The sequence below is a fragment of the Haemaphysalis longicornis genome, unplaced genomic scaffold (assembly GCF_048455015.1).
Source record: "Haemaphysalis longicornis isolate Haplotype H1 unplaced genomic scaffold, Haemaphysalis longicornis Haplotype H1 scaffold_7, whole genome shotgun sequence".
NCBI lineage: Eukaryota > Metazoa > Arthropoda > Arachnida > Ixodida > Ixodidae > Haemaphysalis > Haemaphysalis longicornis.
The window spans coordinates 135,353,701-135,367,417 of NW_027526422.1; the positions used below are offsets into that span (position 1 = coordinate 135,353,701).

Below are 13,717 nucleotides of genomic sequence, written 5' to 3' on the forward strand. Positions count from 1 at the left end.
TTAGAAACCCAGAAGGGAGTTTTTGTCCCCCGAGGCAGAAATTAGTCGTGCCAAAAAATTTCTTTTTGCACTCGCAAAACGTTTTGGAGCCGTTACTTAAAGAAAGAACAGTATGTTAATTACAATTAAAGAGCTTTAATGACAGGTTGACATTTGGGGGGGTATTTTGAAGTACAATGGTCGCTTTCTCAAAGCTTGGAATGGAGTACTTGGTTTCTGTATTTTTTTAATAGGCCTGCAGCATGGATGCGGCTTAAATAAAAAATAAATAGAAGCTTTATTGCTACCCTTGTACTTTCATATCTCATGAAAAGTACAAATTATCATGCAAGAATGAAAATGGTTGTGACATTCCTAACACAGATTTATTTTTTGGTAATGGCCAAATACCAACTGGACAAAATTGTAGTTTTACACAAAAGCATATAAGGTAATAAGTTAAAACAAAGCGTAACCAACATTACGGTGATTTTTAAAATTATGTACAATCATTTTATAGCCATAAAAAGCAACTGCCCGACTGATGTGTACGTTCTTCCCACATCAGTACTTGCAAGTACTAAAGCATGCTTGCTGTCGCCGTATCCGAGGCTGTTAGCAGCCGTTCCTCGTGTGACAAGGGCACATAGAAATGTTTCCACCAATTGGCATTACTCATCCCTCTAAAACCCGAAAAAAGACTATGGCCCAAGGCGAGGCTTGAAGCTCGGGCACCACCGCGTCACCAACCGCTCTTCGTTGTTTACATCCGGGCTTCACAGTCCAGTCGTGCCGGCAGGGCAAATTGAGTCGCTGCAGTCGGCTGCATTGGCGCGCTGGCACGACAATTTGAATCAGCTATAAGCGCGGAAGCAAGTGGAGCAGATGAACATTGCAATTGTTGCAACGACGAGCAGCAGTGTTTAGCAACAGCTGCTGCTGTCAAATAAACAGATTGAAAAGAATTGAAACCAAATAAACACATTGAAACGCACGGCTACGCTATCTGCCTGTGATCGCGCTGGCTGAAGAATCTATCAGGGTAAACGTACGCTATCGGTTTTGTACCTGCATTTAGCCATTGCATCTTGCTCACTCGTTCTAATTAGCATTAGGCCACCGTTGATGTGCCGATACACGGAAAGAACCCAAGACTAACATGGCGCCCGTCCGCTTCACATGATTACCACACCTGGGGAGTTTTTTGCTGGCTCGGGAGCAAACACAGCCCTGAAATGTCATCAGGAAAAAGTATATAATTAAGTTTTTAATTCGCTTTTATACTCCTCATAGTGGTTACTGGAATAAAAATGTGATTAATCTACATTTTTAGGCCATACCTAGGAAGTAAATGCTTTTCTGCAGGAAGTTTTTATGGCACATCGCTTATTAAAAACACAATTTCCGGCTAGTTTTTATTTGCAGTGATGCACTCGGGGAGCACAGGACAAGATCGGGTGAAGGTCAATGGGACGGTCATTCACCCTGCAGTCGTCCTAAATAGGATGTTCGTTATAAGGATGCTGAATATGTCCTCAACTTGTCTTCCTAACGCATTCCAAAAAATCGAAGAAACCACTCTCCTAGCGACAATAAGGAGGATGGAAAAAAATCGGGAGGGGCCATCGTACCCCCTACCGCCAGCCCTCCCTTTGAAAACAAACTGCAGCACGCCATGGTAGACATCACACCGTGCCAGCGACCCATCATAAAAAATGAAATATCTCCAATCCACGCTGTAAAGGTGGTTAGAAAGCAAAGCTTTAAACGACAGCCCCAACAATGGTCCATGCGACGTCACTTAAATTCCACACATGGCTCCACAAAGAGTGAAACCATAGATTTTGCCAGCCGTTACCTGAGATTCGCGGGGGCGCTGTCCCGAACGCAGCAGCGTCTGGCACGACTGGGCTGAAGCGGCAGACGCCTCCGCTCTAGCACGGCCGTACGTCGGTAGAAAGAAAACGGCGAGGAGCGTCTTTCGAAGGGTGAGGCAGCGGAAGCTAGCCATCCTGGTGTGCTAGCTAGGGACTACACCACCGCGCAACTCAAGCGCGGACACCGAAAGAATTCGTCATGTCAGCTTAGTGATTCCCATTTATACCGATTTAAGCTATTTAGATTAGTAAGCTTGAAAATTGCGAGAAAGCTGAGTGAACGTCTATAACCACTATTCATCAGAATCAGTTGCTCCTTTCGCCTTTCGTAATACCTGTTCAAACACAACCGAATTGGTATTCACCAATTTTGAGAATGCAGTCCCATTCCTCGCCAGCAGTGCGCAAAAGGCCGCGTTTCTTTAGCTGCCAGATGTGTGTATGTGGTCTCTACATTTTGTTTTCCCGCCCTGCAAATGACTCCTTAACGTATCTTTGCCGTACGACCACTTAATTCCTTCGGGTCCGGGTTACCTAGGAGGTGCTGTCGAAAACGTTAATCAAGCCGTGTGAAGGAAGCGCGCAATGGTCGTGAGGCTGCGCCAAAGCACGCCCAAAGCAACCGTCGCTAAAGCAAACGACAAAATCGTCCTCCCGCCGGCGCACCCGCTGGTGTGATCAGGTGCCTGCGCGCGGGGAACGCTGGGTAACCATTCGCCGCGCCATCTACACTGTGCTCCGCGAGTGAAAACTGTACTCCGCCTACGCAGCCACGTAGGGAGTTTCTTGCACCGCACTCCACGAAGGAACCGTTGGCTGGTAGAGGTAGAACGTTTTGCTTTAAAATTTTGCTGTACCAATAACACAGATCCAATCATACACAAGAAGAGGCGATATGGCAGAATCAAGTTCATTCGGGGAAAGTTTCAATATCATAAGACCACAGTATACACCGACTCGTGGATGTACAAAAGCACAAGGTCCGAATATTGGTAGTTAACTACTCTGGCAATCCTTGTGACTGCATAACCCTACAATATACAAGAAGAAGCAATGGGAAAGTGGAGCCATCCAATTGGCAATGCGAATAGTTCAAGTATCAAAAAGAACCGCAACATCATTACAGACTCTCAAAGGACACTGCAGAATAATACCAAAGATCTTCGGTTCATTATTCCCACCCACAATAGAAAAAGTTAGAAACGTCACTGGACATCCGGACGCAGTGGTCTGGAAGAGAACGACGCACTGACCCAAAGGCACATGAACTCAAATACCGTGCTCCTTGTGACTACGACCACCATACTGGCTTCCTCAAAAAACGTTAGCGAATCCTCATCCTATGCGTAGAAACACGATCTTCCCCCTTGCTCCTACGAGGTCTCAGTGCCGAAGAATCACGAACTCAGTGGGCGAAAAACCGACACAAGTATCTTAAAATCTATGTGTGTTAAGGTGTTCTGTGGAAGCATGAGACATTACCTTAAAACTGTCAATATAGGAGAAACATCCACCCTCTAGCATGCAACTTAGCCAAGTGCAAGGGTATGTATGGTTAGGGGAGAACAACGCTAACAAAAAACATATTTCACCTCTTCGAGACTTGGGAGGTAGATTTGGCCAGCTCGCTTCCTCAAGATCAGTGCGATCTGATTGAGAGGGCAAGAGAAGGAGCTGCTGCATCTGATGCCAGAGGCTCAGGTTCCAAGTTTCAGCTCCCCGCCATTTGTTTACACCATTTCCCTACCACAACTATTTCTTCCTGAACAAAGATATTCTCTATCTTTCTCTCCCTCTCTCTTCACAAAGATATTCTCTATATTTCTCTCTCTCTCTTCGAAAAAATCAAAATTAATCAGCCTGGCTTAGACATCACAGAATAAACATTTTCATACACTGACACTCACGCCTCCTCGCAAAAACTTACCAACACCGCGCCTCCGCAATCTTTCACGCTCACATTTTAAAGTAGAACTGACACCAGATTTTGACGCCTAAAAATGTTATAATTCGCTTCATTAGTTAGTACAGATGCCTCACGGAAATTTTTGCAGCGATCCGATGCCGGAATCACCTCTAAAATCGATTTTGATTGTCCCGGCCGCGAGCTTCCACAAAGCGGCAGCACTAGCGAAATCGCTTTCGGCGTGACGAAACACCGGCCGGCATGTCTGGCCGGTTCAGTGTGACGTCATATAGTCGTTTTCGGAAGCGGAAACGATATCCTGCCCTGCTGTTGTCAGTGGTATTGGTTTGGGCAGGAGACGTATGGGTGCAGCTGTGTGAGCAATGCTAGTAAACTTTGCGCACTTTGCGTGTTCGACGTCTTTGCTCTTCAGTTGGTGGCCGGCGCATGGTGTTCCTTGCACTGGTGCCAAAAACTGCGCGGTGCCGGCACCGCGCGTGCGCGTCGTCGATGCGCGTGCGCGATGTCGACGCGCGGTGCGCGTTGACATCACGTACCGCGGCGACGCGGCGGTGTGCGTCGCCGAGCTCGCCCAAGTTGTGCTATGGAAAGCTCGCGGAATGCGAAGTACTGCCCGTGGAAGGCTGTCCGAGCAAATCGACGACGACGCCAAGATGCAATATTTTCCACGCGACGACCTGCAGCGCCAAACGGCCGCAAGAACTGTCGCCCAAGCCAGCAGGCTCGGCGTTGCTCGGGTCAGCTTGGGTGTTGGGAACTTCACGCTTAGTATCGTGGCGAATATTTGATCGCCGGTATCTGTACAACCTAGAATGACCATCCCTTACACAACTTTTCACCACACTATCATCACCTTTTTCGCATACTGAGCTTTATTTTGGGCGATAATTGCCGTTTCAGCGATTGGTGACCAAGACATCTGCCGTGACCTGTTTGATTCTAGCGCGCAGGTGGCGCCATCTTTCGGCCGTTCGCCACACCGCGGTGCCGGCAGTGGTGGGTCCGAGCGCCGAACCTCTGTTGCCGGTCAGGGCAGGCTTACCATCGCGGCAAATATCGGAACGCCGCTTTTAAATTCAGCTCTGATTACAACCCCTTGCGCAATGTTTCACCACACTAACATCTACTTTCTCGCATGTGGAACTTCTTTTTCGCGATCAGATTGATTATAAGAGTGGCGACAAGCTGTTGCTATCACGGTTTGCGCCGGTTCGACCCGCAGTGATATTAAAAAACGGACGACGGCGAAGACATCGGCGGCCTAATCGCCTGGCTAAATAAAGTTGCTCTGTCTGTCGGGTGGAAGCGACTCATCCGAGTCTGACGATTCATACGATACGTCGACTGCTCCGGCGAGTGCGGACCATGTGCAATCGTACCAGACGATGCGGCGAACGTCCCTGACGTCACGGGTGAGACCGTTACGTCAGACTGGCCCGTTTGCAGGCTGGCCTTCGAACGGCCATTTTCCCGCGCGGCTACCTAAGTTAAAAACTGGTTGCAATTAGCGTGCTATAATTAATCCTGTGTTGGCGGCTGACGGCTTTCGGTTCGATTTTCGTAATTACTGGGCCGACAGGTATTCTTTACAGCATAAAAACTGAAAGCGAGAAATTTATTGTCAGTACTCCTTTAAGCTACAGAAGCGCAGAGACTGTCTCTTCTGGGCCACGGTGATTAAAAACCCTCATTGCTTTTCTTCACGTTTTGATGACCTTTGGTTCTGGTGTAGCATAGATTGAAAATCCAGCACCTGCGTACGAAAACGCTCCGGGGAATTTGAAGTATCGCTCTCGCACCTTACATAATCGGATCCAAACTTAGATGTCTGCACCTTTTTCTCGTAACTCACGACAAATGACACTGCGTGTGGTGGCTTGCAGTACCTTATACCGGGCATAGTGTGGCGCATTTCTACTCAACCTCCAGGTTGCAGCAATCTTGTAGAAAATACAGATACTTTAAGTGCAATATTTCTGGGACTTTACATGAGTAGGGCAGCTCAAAAAATGGTCGTAACGCGTTGTTTATTGCGTGTGATATGAACACGTTACGCAATTTTTATCCGCGGGAAGCGATAGCAGACAAGGTTTACTTTCCCTGTGTTACGTAACAAGTAAGATATTGCAGCCGCTCTTCTGATAAGTTAAAAAGCGGAAACGCCTTTGTTTTCGAGATTTAAGAGCACACTAAATGTCCCCAGGTGGTCAAAATTACTCCTGAGCACTCCTCTACGGGGCGCCTCAACACAATAGAATTGCTGTGTTGGGTCGCTTTAGAATGGCCTCAGCAATATAATGGCTGGGTTCGTTTGCAGGATATAGGTTGTAGATATAGTGAAGGCAGAGCGTCATGGGGCGTGAAATTGGAGCATTAACTACACACACGCGACTCGCCAAGGCGCAATGAAACAGTTTTAAGCGAAAAGAACCTAATACAGAAGTCAACTGGGGATTCCTCATTTACCTCCTCCCGCCTCTTGAATGCTTCCCCGGCGTACCTATTTGGAGCTGACCAGGGAGAACAATTTTATCTTGGGTAACTTTCCGGTGAGCTCCCACTGCCCTACGCGCAATTCCGCTGCTGAACGGAAGTAGAGGTAGGTGGGGGCGGGTTGGCCGGGCATATCCAGAGAAGATTAGGGGTACTGATGGGCGCATTGTACTGGGTGCAGATGAGTGGGTATGAGTTAGGAGGAATGCGGTAGAGGTAGAGCTATGTCACTGTCAGATGTGACGGTCTGCAGGGAAGGGAATATGTGCATCGGGATGATCGGTAGTATTAAAGGATAGATGTCATTGTAGATATAGGAGGGGAGCTTTAAGGACTTTTCAAGTGTTTCAAAGCACAGCATTCTAGCTCTACCCGCCAACGGTTCTTTCGAGGCGTGCGGTACAAGAAACTCTTAAATCGTCGCAGGCAGTGGCGGGGGAAGGAGGGGAGGGGGTCGTAGGGTTTCACTCACAGAGCACACTAGAGATCGCGCAGCGAATTTTCCCAGCGTTCCGCGCGCGGGAGTGCCTGCCCGCCGGCGGCGGCATCCGTGGTACCACTTTGTCGTCTGCTTCAGCGGCGGTTGTTTGGCCCTGTTTCGGTGAATCTTCGCGTTAATTGCGCGGTGCCTTCACGCGACGGGATTAACTTGATCGAAGGCACCTCCACGGTAGCGCACTCGACGGAATTAAGTGCTCGTACGGCAAACATATATTACGTTACAGATTGGTTTGCAGGGTGGAAAAACAAAATGTACAAACCCCATACAGACATCTGGCCGCTAGAGAAACAGTGCAGTTTGCGCACTGCTTGCCACGAACGGTACTCCGTTTTCTCAATTGGTGATTACCAATTCGGTTGTTTTTTAAGAGTTATTACAAAAGGGGAAAGTAGCAACTGGATCTGATCAAGAGCGATTATAAGAGTTCCCTCAGCTTTCTCACAATTTTCAAACTTACTATAATAAATTGTTTAAATCGGTATAAATGGGAATCACTACGCTGAAATTCCGCATTGTTTCAGTGTCTGCGCTTGTGTCGCGCGGTGGTGTAGCCCCAAGCTAGCACATCAGGATCGCTACATTGCGCTGTCTCACCCTTCGAAAGAAGCTCCTTTCCGTTTTCTTTCTCCCGACTCACTGCCGGGCTACAGCGGCGGCGTCCGCCACTCTAGCCCGGCCGTGGCCGACGCTGCTGCTGCGTTCGGAACGGCTGGCAGAATCTCTGGTTTCATTCTTTGTAGAGCCACATGTGTCAATTTAAGTGACGTTGCATGGGGACTTCTTCTGGGTGTCCTTTCAAGCTTTGCTTTCCAACCACCTTCACAGCGTGGATTGGAGTCAATTTTTTTTTGTCGGCCTATCTTGTTCACTAAGGTAGTAAGCAGCGGAAACCGTGCTTAGAAATTATTACATAATTGAAAAACGGGAAATGCTTTTGCTTTTTTTTTTGGAACGCAAGCCTATTGAAGCATATAAACCACTGTAATATACTTGGCACTAAATGAAACAATTGTATAGTTGGATTCTTCTTCGCTCACTGTCCAGGTTAACTGGAATACGTGGATTTTGTTAATGTTAAAACGGTTTGCTCGTTGCCTTGCCTCCAACTTGCGCTATAGTCGCTTACAACTGCTCCAACGTCACTCAATATCCCATTATTGGAATTTTTTTGAAGTTGCTTTTTTTCATATTATCCCCAAATAAAAAAAATAACTAGATATGTTTTGCAGGCGTCTAAGGGTTGCCGGCAAAGGATGGAGGAACAACCAGTACTCTTTCTATCCAGCCGTTCAGAAAATACCACATGTGTTAAATATCCGGTACTTCATTAAGCCAGCACTGGTGACTCATTTTATGTCGTAACGTGTAAAATAAGCACGTTATAATGGGCAGTACTGCATTTTTACAGTGGATGCTGCTTGAGTTGAAGCCAATACTATTCTGAACTACTTTTTTCTGATAAGTTTACAACTCGCCTGTGTGTCTGCCATAGAAGCGCATATATCTGAATCCTGAAGAGATCTGAACAGATCGCTGAATCTGAATAGATCTCGTTATTGAGTTTACGCATTTAGAGCAAAATAAATTTTAATTATATCTATACCTGTTAAAATCGGCTTTGATGTGTAAACACGGCTGGATGAAAACGTTACACTATTTATGATTTTATGTACGTATGCGCATAAGGTGCAATTTGCCGAGGATTTCAGAAAAGTGGAGTTATAAAAAGGTGTCTGAAAAACTGGTCGGATGAACTTTGAAAGATGCCATCAGTTAGCGGGTGTCTATCACACACCGACTGCCTGATGTTTACTAATTATAACGCATAGCATGTACCGATGTAATGATTAATTTGACTTGACAGGATGCATCTACCAGACAGCTAGTTCAGGGATGGCTTCGCGTGCTTTGGTCAGTTGTCAAAAGCCGTCGCGATAACCGCTATGTCTTCATCGTTTTCAATTCAGTTTAACATGTACCTGAGAATGTTACTGTGATAAAGCTTGGTGAAGTACGCTATTTTCCTGTGTGACAAGCACGAGGACTTTTTGCCTTGCGCTTGGCGCGTTCCAACCTGTTTTATACGTTATTTTTCAAACATTGCGCCTTCATTACAAAAATATACTTAAAAAAAGATGTCGCAGCTTGTACTAGGGATGCAAGGCTGGAGGAACAGCAGAGCTGGCTGCCCCTTTCCCGTCGTCGGAGACACGACTTTTGCATCTCTATCTTCATCAGCAGCCCTCTAGATCCACTACAGGACGAAGGCCTCTCCCATCAACCTCCAACCGGTCCTTCCTCGCACCGATCGAGTCCAGTCTTTGCCTCCGAATTTCCTTATTTCGTCCCTCCGTTGAATATTTCGCATTCCTTTTTTGCTATACCCGTCTCTCGTCGTCCACTCTGCACCCTGGTCGTCCACCGATTGTCACTTCGGCTAAGTGCTTGGTTAGACCAACCCCCCCTTTTTTTTCTTTATTTGAACTATGGTATCTTCTACTACAGTTTGATCTGTGATCCAGGAAGCTCATTTACCGTCATTAAGTGTTTCTCCGATCAGTATTTGTTCCATGGCCAGGTGAGCCAACCTAAGCTTGTTCTCAAGTTGTTTAGTAAGGCGACAAGTTTTAGTAGGGCGACAAAGTGACCCGCCTTAGTGGCTCGGTGGCTAAGGCGTTGTGCTGCTGAGTCCAAGGACGCGCGTTCGATTACTACTGCGATGGCTGCTTTTTTTCTGATGAAGGCGAAATGCCCTTGTCCGGAGGTGTAGCTTAGACTTGTTAAAATCCACAATCAATCAATCAATCAATCAATCAATCAATCAATCAATCAATCAATCAATCAATCAATCAATCAATCAATCAATCAATCAATCAATCAATCAATCAATCAATCAATCAAGTGTGGAGTGTGTGAAGGTGTTTCAAGACGATAGAGTGACAGACGCGAAAAGCAAAACCGCCCGTGTGTTCGAAATTTCGGCCGACGTTAAAGGTCCCCAGGTGGTCAAAATTAATCCGGAGCCATCCACCATGGTCTGCTGCATCAGCTGTGCAGCGTGGGCATGTAAGACCCCCCCATCATCATCAAACACGGCAGAACGATTTGCTTCTAAAGGCGATATAAAGAACGACGGTCATGGGCTACTTGAACGCGAAAATTCTGATCTACCCGCCTCGGTGGTTCAGTGGCTAAGGCGCTGTGGTGCCGAGCCCAAAAACCCGGGTTCTATCTCCGGCCGCGGCGGCCGCTTTTCCAGTAAAGAAGAAAAATGCCAGTGTGTTCAAGATTTCGACGTACGTTAAAAATCCCCTTGTGGTCAAAATAAAGCGGGAGCCGTCCACATTAGCATCGTTGCGTCATACCTTACAATTAATCGATCAACGAAATAAATAAAAATTCTGGTTTGTCGTTCTGTCTCTCCTTTCTGGATTCAGCCTCCGCGCAACAGTCAAAGCAATTTTTAAACGCGACGCTCATCTAAGGAAGACGTCTCAAAACTACAAAATATGGCAGCATACTTCGTAATTGTTAAAATTTAAAAGCAAAAAGAAAACATTGGACATATTTGAAGCAATACATAAATACATAATTAGTACTAGCTCTTTGATTTCAGTGGAAATAGGCGTGAGGGGATTTTTCCAATAAAAAACACAAAAAGACGTCCACAACATCATTTTAAACACAACATACAAAAAAAGAGTCAGGCTGAACCCTGAAGCTCATGGCTCAAGCACCAAGCCAAAAAGTTAACAATTTCCAACTGATGGAGCACCAGCAGTGGGCACTCGGAAAATTTTGAGTTCAATTCAGTAAATCTCTATTGCGTTTATTATGGCCCGACCGACACAGCAGGGGAAAAGCGTTAAGGGGGGCTTTAGATAGGAGATGCAGTTGTGTGGCAGGGGCTGCACAAACAACCTTCTTCTGTAGCCCCTGACCCCACCCCTGCTTTAGCCCCTATCGCTTGCTATACCCGCTAAATGTGCTATAGATGGCAGCATATACGGGCGAAATTTCGGTCTGGGTTACGTTTCCTCTAGCCAAGTACTAATTTGAGAGATCCAGAAGACGGCTAAATTATAAAACATTCACTACAGAACCAAAGAAGGATTCTTTTATGAACGTAATTATTATCTGTGTTTTTAAGGTGCTTTCACAAGATGATAACCAGAAAACTGTCGTCACAAGTGCGGACCCGTGTCACTACGATCTTTCAGAAACGCGGCATGGACACATTGTACTATTTTATTAAAGATCGTTGCCTCTCTCACTCTTTCAAATTTTGGCATGATATGTATCAAGAGGATAGAGAAACCCAAATAAAAGGAAATAGCAGTTTTGCAACATCTAGATAGTTAAGGGTATACCGGTGAGAGGATACACAGGTACAAATATATCTAAACCGGACCCGGCTCTTAACAAGTCACCCAAATTTGGAAAAAAGGCAGATAATACAACGGGAAGGAGTGTAACACTAGTAATCGTAGGTTTGACATTTTTCCCAGCTAAAGTACAACCAAGAAATGCTTGTGCCGACAACTGAAAATTGTTCCACCAGAACCCCGCACTACGACGTTTTTTGAAAATTTACAGCAGCCCCACGACAAAATGAATTCTCGTCAGGAACATCGGGCATCGCGAAGGATAATGGCACTCACGTTTACAGTGCCCAGGTTTGGATAGATCTCCTCTTCTTTCTTGCGCAACTGCTGAAGCCTTGCTTTCGGCAGTGTAGTTCCTTATTATCATGCAGAAGGCTAGCGGCAGTGCTCATAGGAACTTCAGATCTCGCCCCCCCCCCCCCTACATTTGCACATGATATAGTCTTCATCTTTCATCGGTCTCTCTAAATACATTACTCGTCTATCGCTTCATCGCGACGGACGTTTTTCTGGTATAAAAGAGGCCCAGAATTGCACGGGAATCAGCAGTTGGACTAACGACCACTGAGAAGACCATGGTAAGCAGCTTTTTTCGGCTCTCACAGAAGCTCTCCTCTTACCGCGTGTTTCGATAATATCTCATTTGGTAGTGCGCCCTCAGTGCCCCGTTTAACCCTGGGAGTATGGCATAGTTTGAAACTAGGTATAAAAACCGGAGGACAATTTTATGAACGTGCTTGCGTGCTTAGTAAAAGTATCGAATTTATTGCTAGGCACATCCCAAAGGATTTGAATTTGCAATGACTAGTTCAAAGCGAAGTGACCCGCTTAGGTATCGCAGCACGATAACATTATTCCTTGATATATAAGAGAAAGCCTAATGATCTGATTACATCATGGCAGTAATATACCTGGAAAAGTGTAATGTAAGCGATTTTATCCTTGTGGCCATCGCTCCCCTTACAGATTTGATGGTTCGGATCTACTTTTCTCGACTCTTTTGTGTAACATAAAGTAAATGTTTTTAACTAAATAAAAATTGACACGCATTCACCGAAATGCAAATTTCTCCCAGCGGATTTGGATGAAGTTCTTGTTCAAGCTAGTCTGAACTGCAGTGTGAAGAAGGAATGTTTCTAATGCGGCTCTCTGAAATGTTTTCTTGTAAAATTGCCTGGAATGTGGACTATCTTACTTCAAGAGCACTTTTCTTATTATTCTGAACAAAGCCAGCGTGCCTTAGGTTATCAAATATATTTAGGGGATATTCATGTAAAAAAAATGGAAGGTCCAGAGGCCATTCGGAAACCAATGAAACAAAAATAAGCCACGTAAAGTAGTCAGCTCATACCAGCCCCATGCACAGTGACAATATGACATTTATGATATGACAATGAAAATGATTCTGTTAGCGCAGAATATTGTATTACGTTCCAGTAAGCGTTCTTGCAAAATGGTCAAACAAACCATTTTGATGTATAGAACTGCCACACAAAACCATACTGCGTTAGTCACGAAAACGCATCGGACATCTCGAAGACTCCATTGCTACTGTTCCGGCTGCTCAATTGAGTTTTGTGGCAAAGACAAGAGTAGTGCTTGCCTCCTGCCGACAGAAAGCGCTAAAATATGCATAGTAGAGCTGTTCGAGACACATTAAGAATCATCAAGTGATTTGACAAAAAGGATGTACTCTCAAATCACCATTTGCTATATCGCTCTGCAGATCCGCGCCTGCATTGTCCTGGCTCTGGCCACCAGCGCTTTCGCTGGCTACACCGGCTTTGGTGGTTACGGCCTTGGCTACGGCCTCGGCTATGGCCTGGGCTACTCTGGCCTTGGATACAGTGGCTACGGTCTTTCCCACTACGGCCTTGCCCACGGCATCGGATACTCTGGCCTTGGCCTGGGCTACAGCTACGCCCCAGCTGTCGCCAAGACTGTCTCCACCTACCACGCTGCTCCAGCCGTGACCACCGTCCACCACGCCCCAGCTGTGGCCACCGTCGCTCACGCTGCCCCCGTCGCCACCTATGCCGTGGCCCCAGTTGCCACCTATGCTGCTGCTCCAGTTGCCACTTACCACGCAGCTCCCGCCGTGACCCGCGTTGCCACCTACCACGCCGCCCCAGTCGCCACCTACGCTGCCGTCCACGCTGCCCCAGCTGTCGCCACCACCACCGTCCACCACGCTCCAGCAGTGGCCACCGTTGCCCACGCTGCCCCAGTCGTCGCTTCCTATGGCGTCGCTCACGCTGCTCCAGTCTACGGCTACGGTGTCGGCACCCTCGGCTATGGTGTTGGCCACTACGGTTTCGGCTACGGTCTGGGATCCTACGGCCTGAACTACGGTTATGGTCTTGGCTCTCCCTTCGACTACACCACCCTCCTCCGCAAGAAGAAGTGTAAGTATTTGGCGAGATGATTCTTTATCAACTAGAAACACGATTTAAAGGAGTGGAATAGATGAGTATTTCAACGAGGTGTCAAAGAGCGGTTTTTGTGGGATATAGAATGGGAGGAAATAACTGCGCTGCATGATGAAGTGAGCTAT

General features: G+C 46.6%; 1 protein-coding gene across 1 annotated transcript in view; it reads left to right on the plus strand.

Moving 5' to 3' along the window:
- The first annotated feature begins 11,649 nt into the window (after positions 1-11,649).
- Positions 11,650-13,717, plus strand: part of LOC144146549 (uncharacterized) — a 35,188-nt gene continuing 33,120 nt past the window's right edge. The window contains exons 1-2 of the mRNA XM_077678493.1: positions 11,650-11,741; positions 12,890-13,579. Of these exons, the coding sequence (XP_077534619.1) occupies positions 11,739-11,741; positions 12,890-13,579 (693 nt within the window). The 5' untranslated portion in view covers positions 11,650-11,738. The remainder of the gene's footprint in view (positions 11,742-12,889; positions 13,580-13,717) is intronic.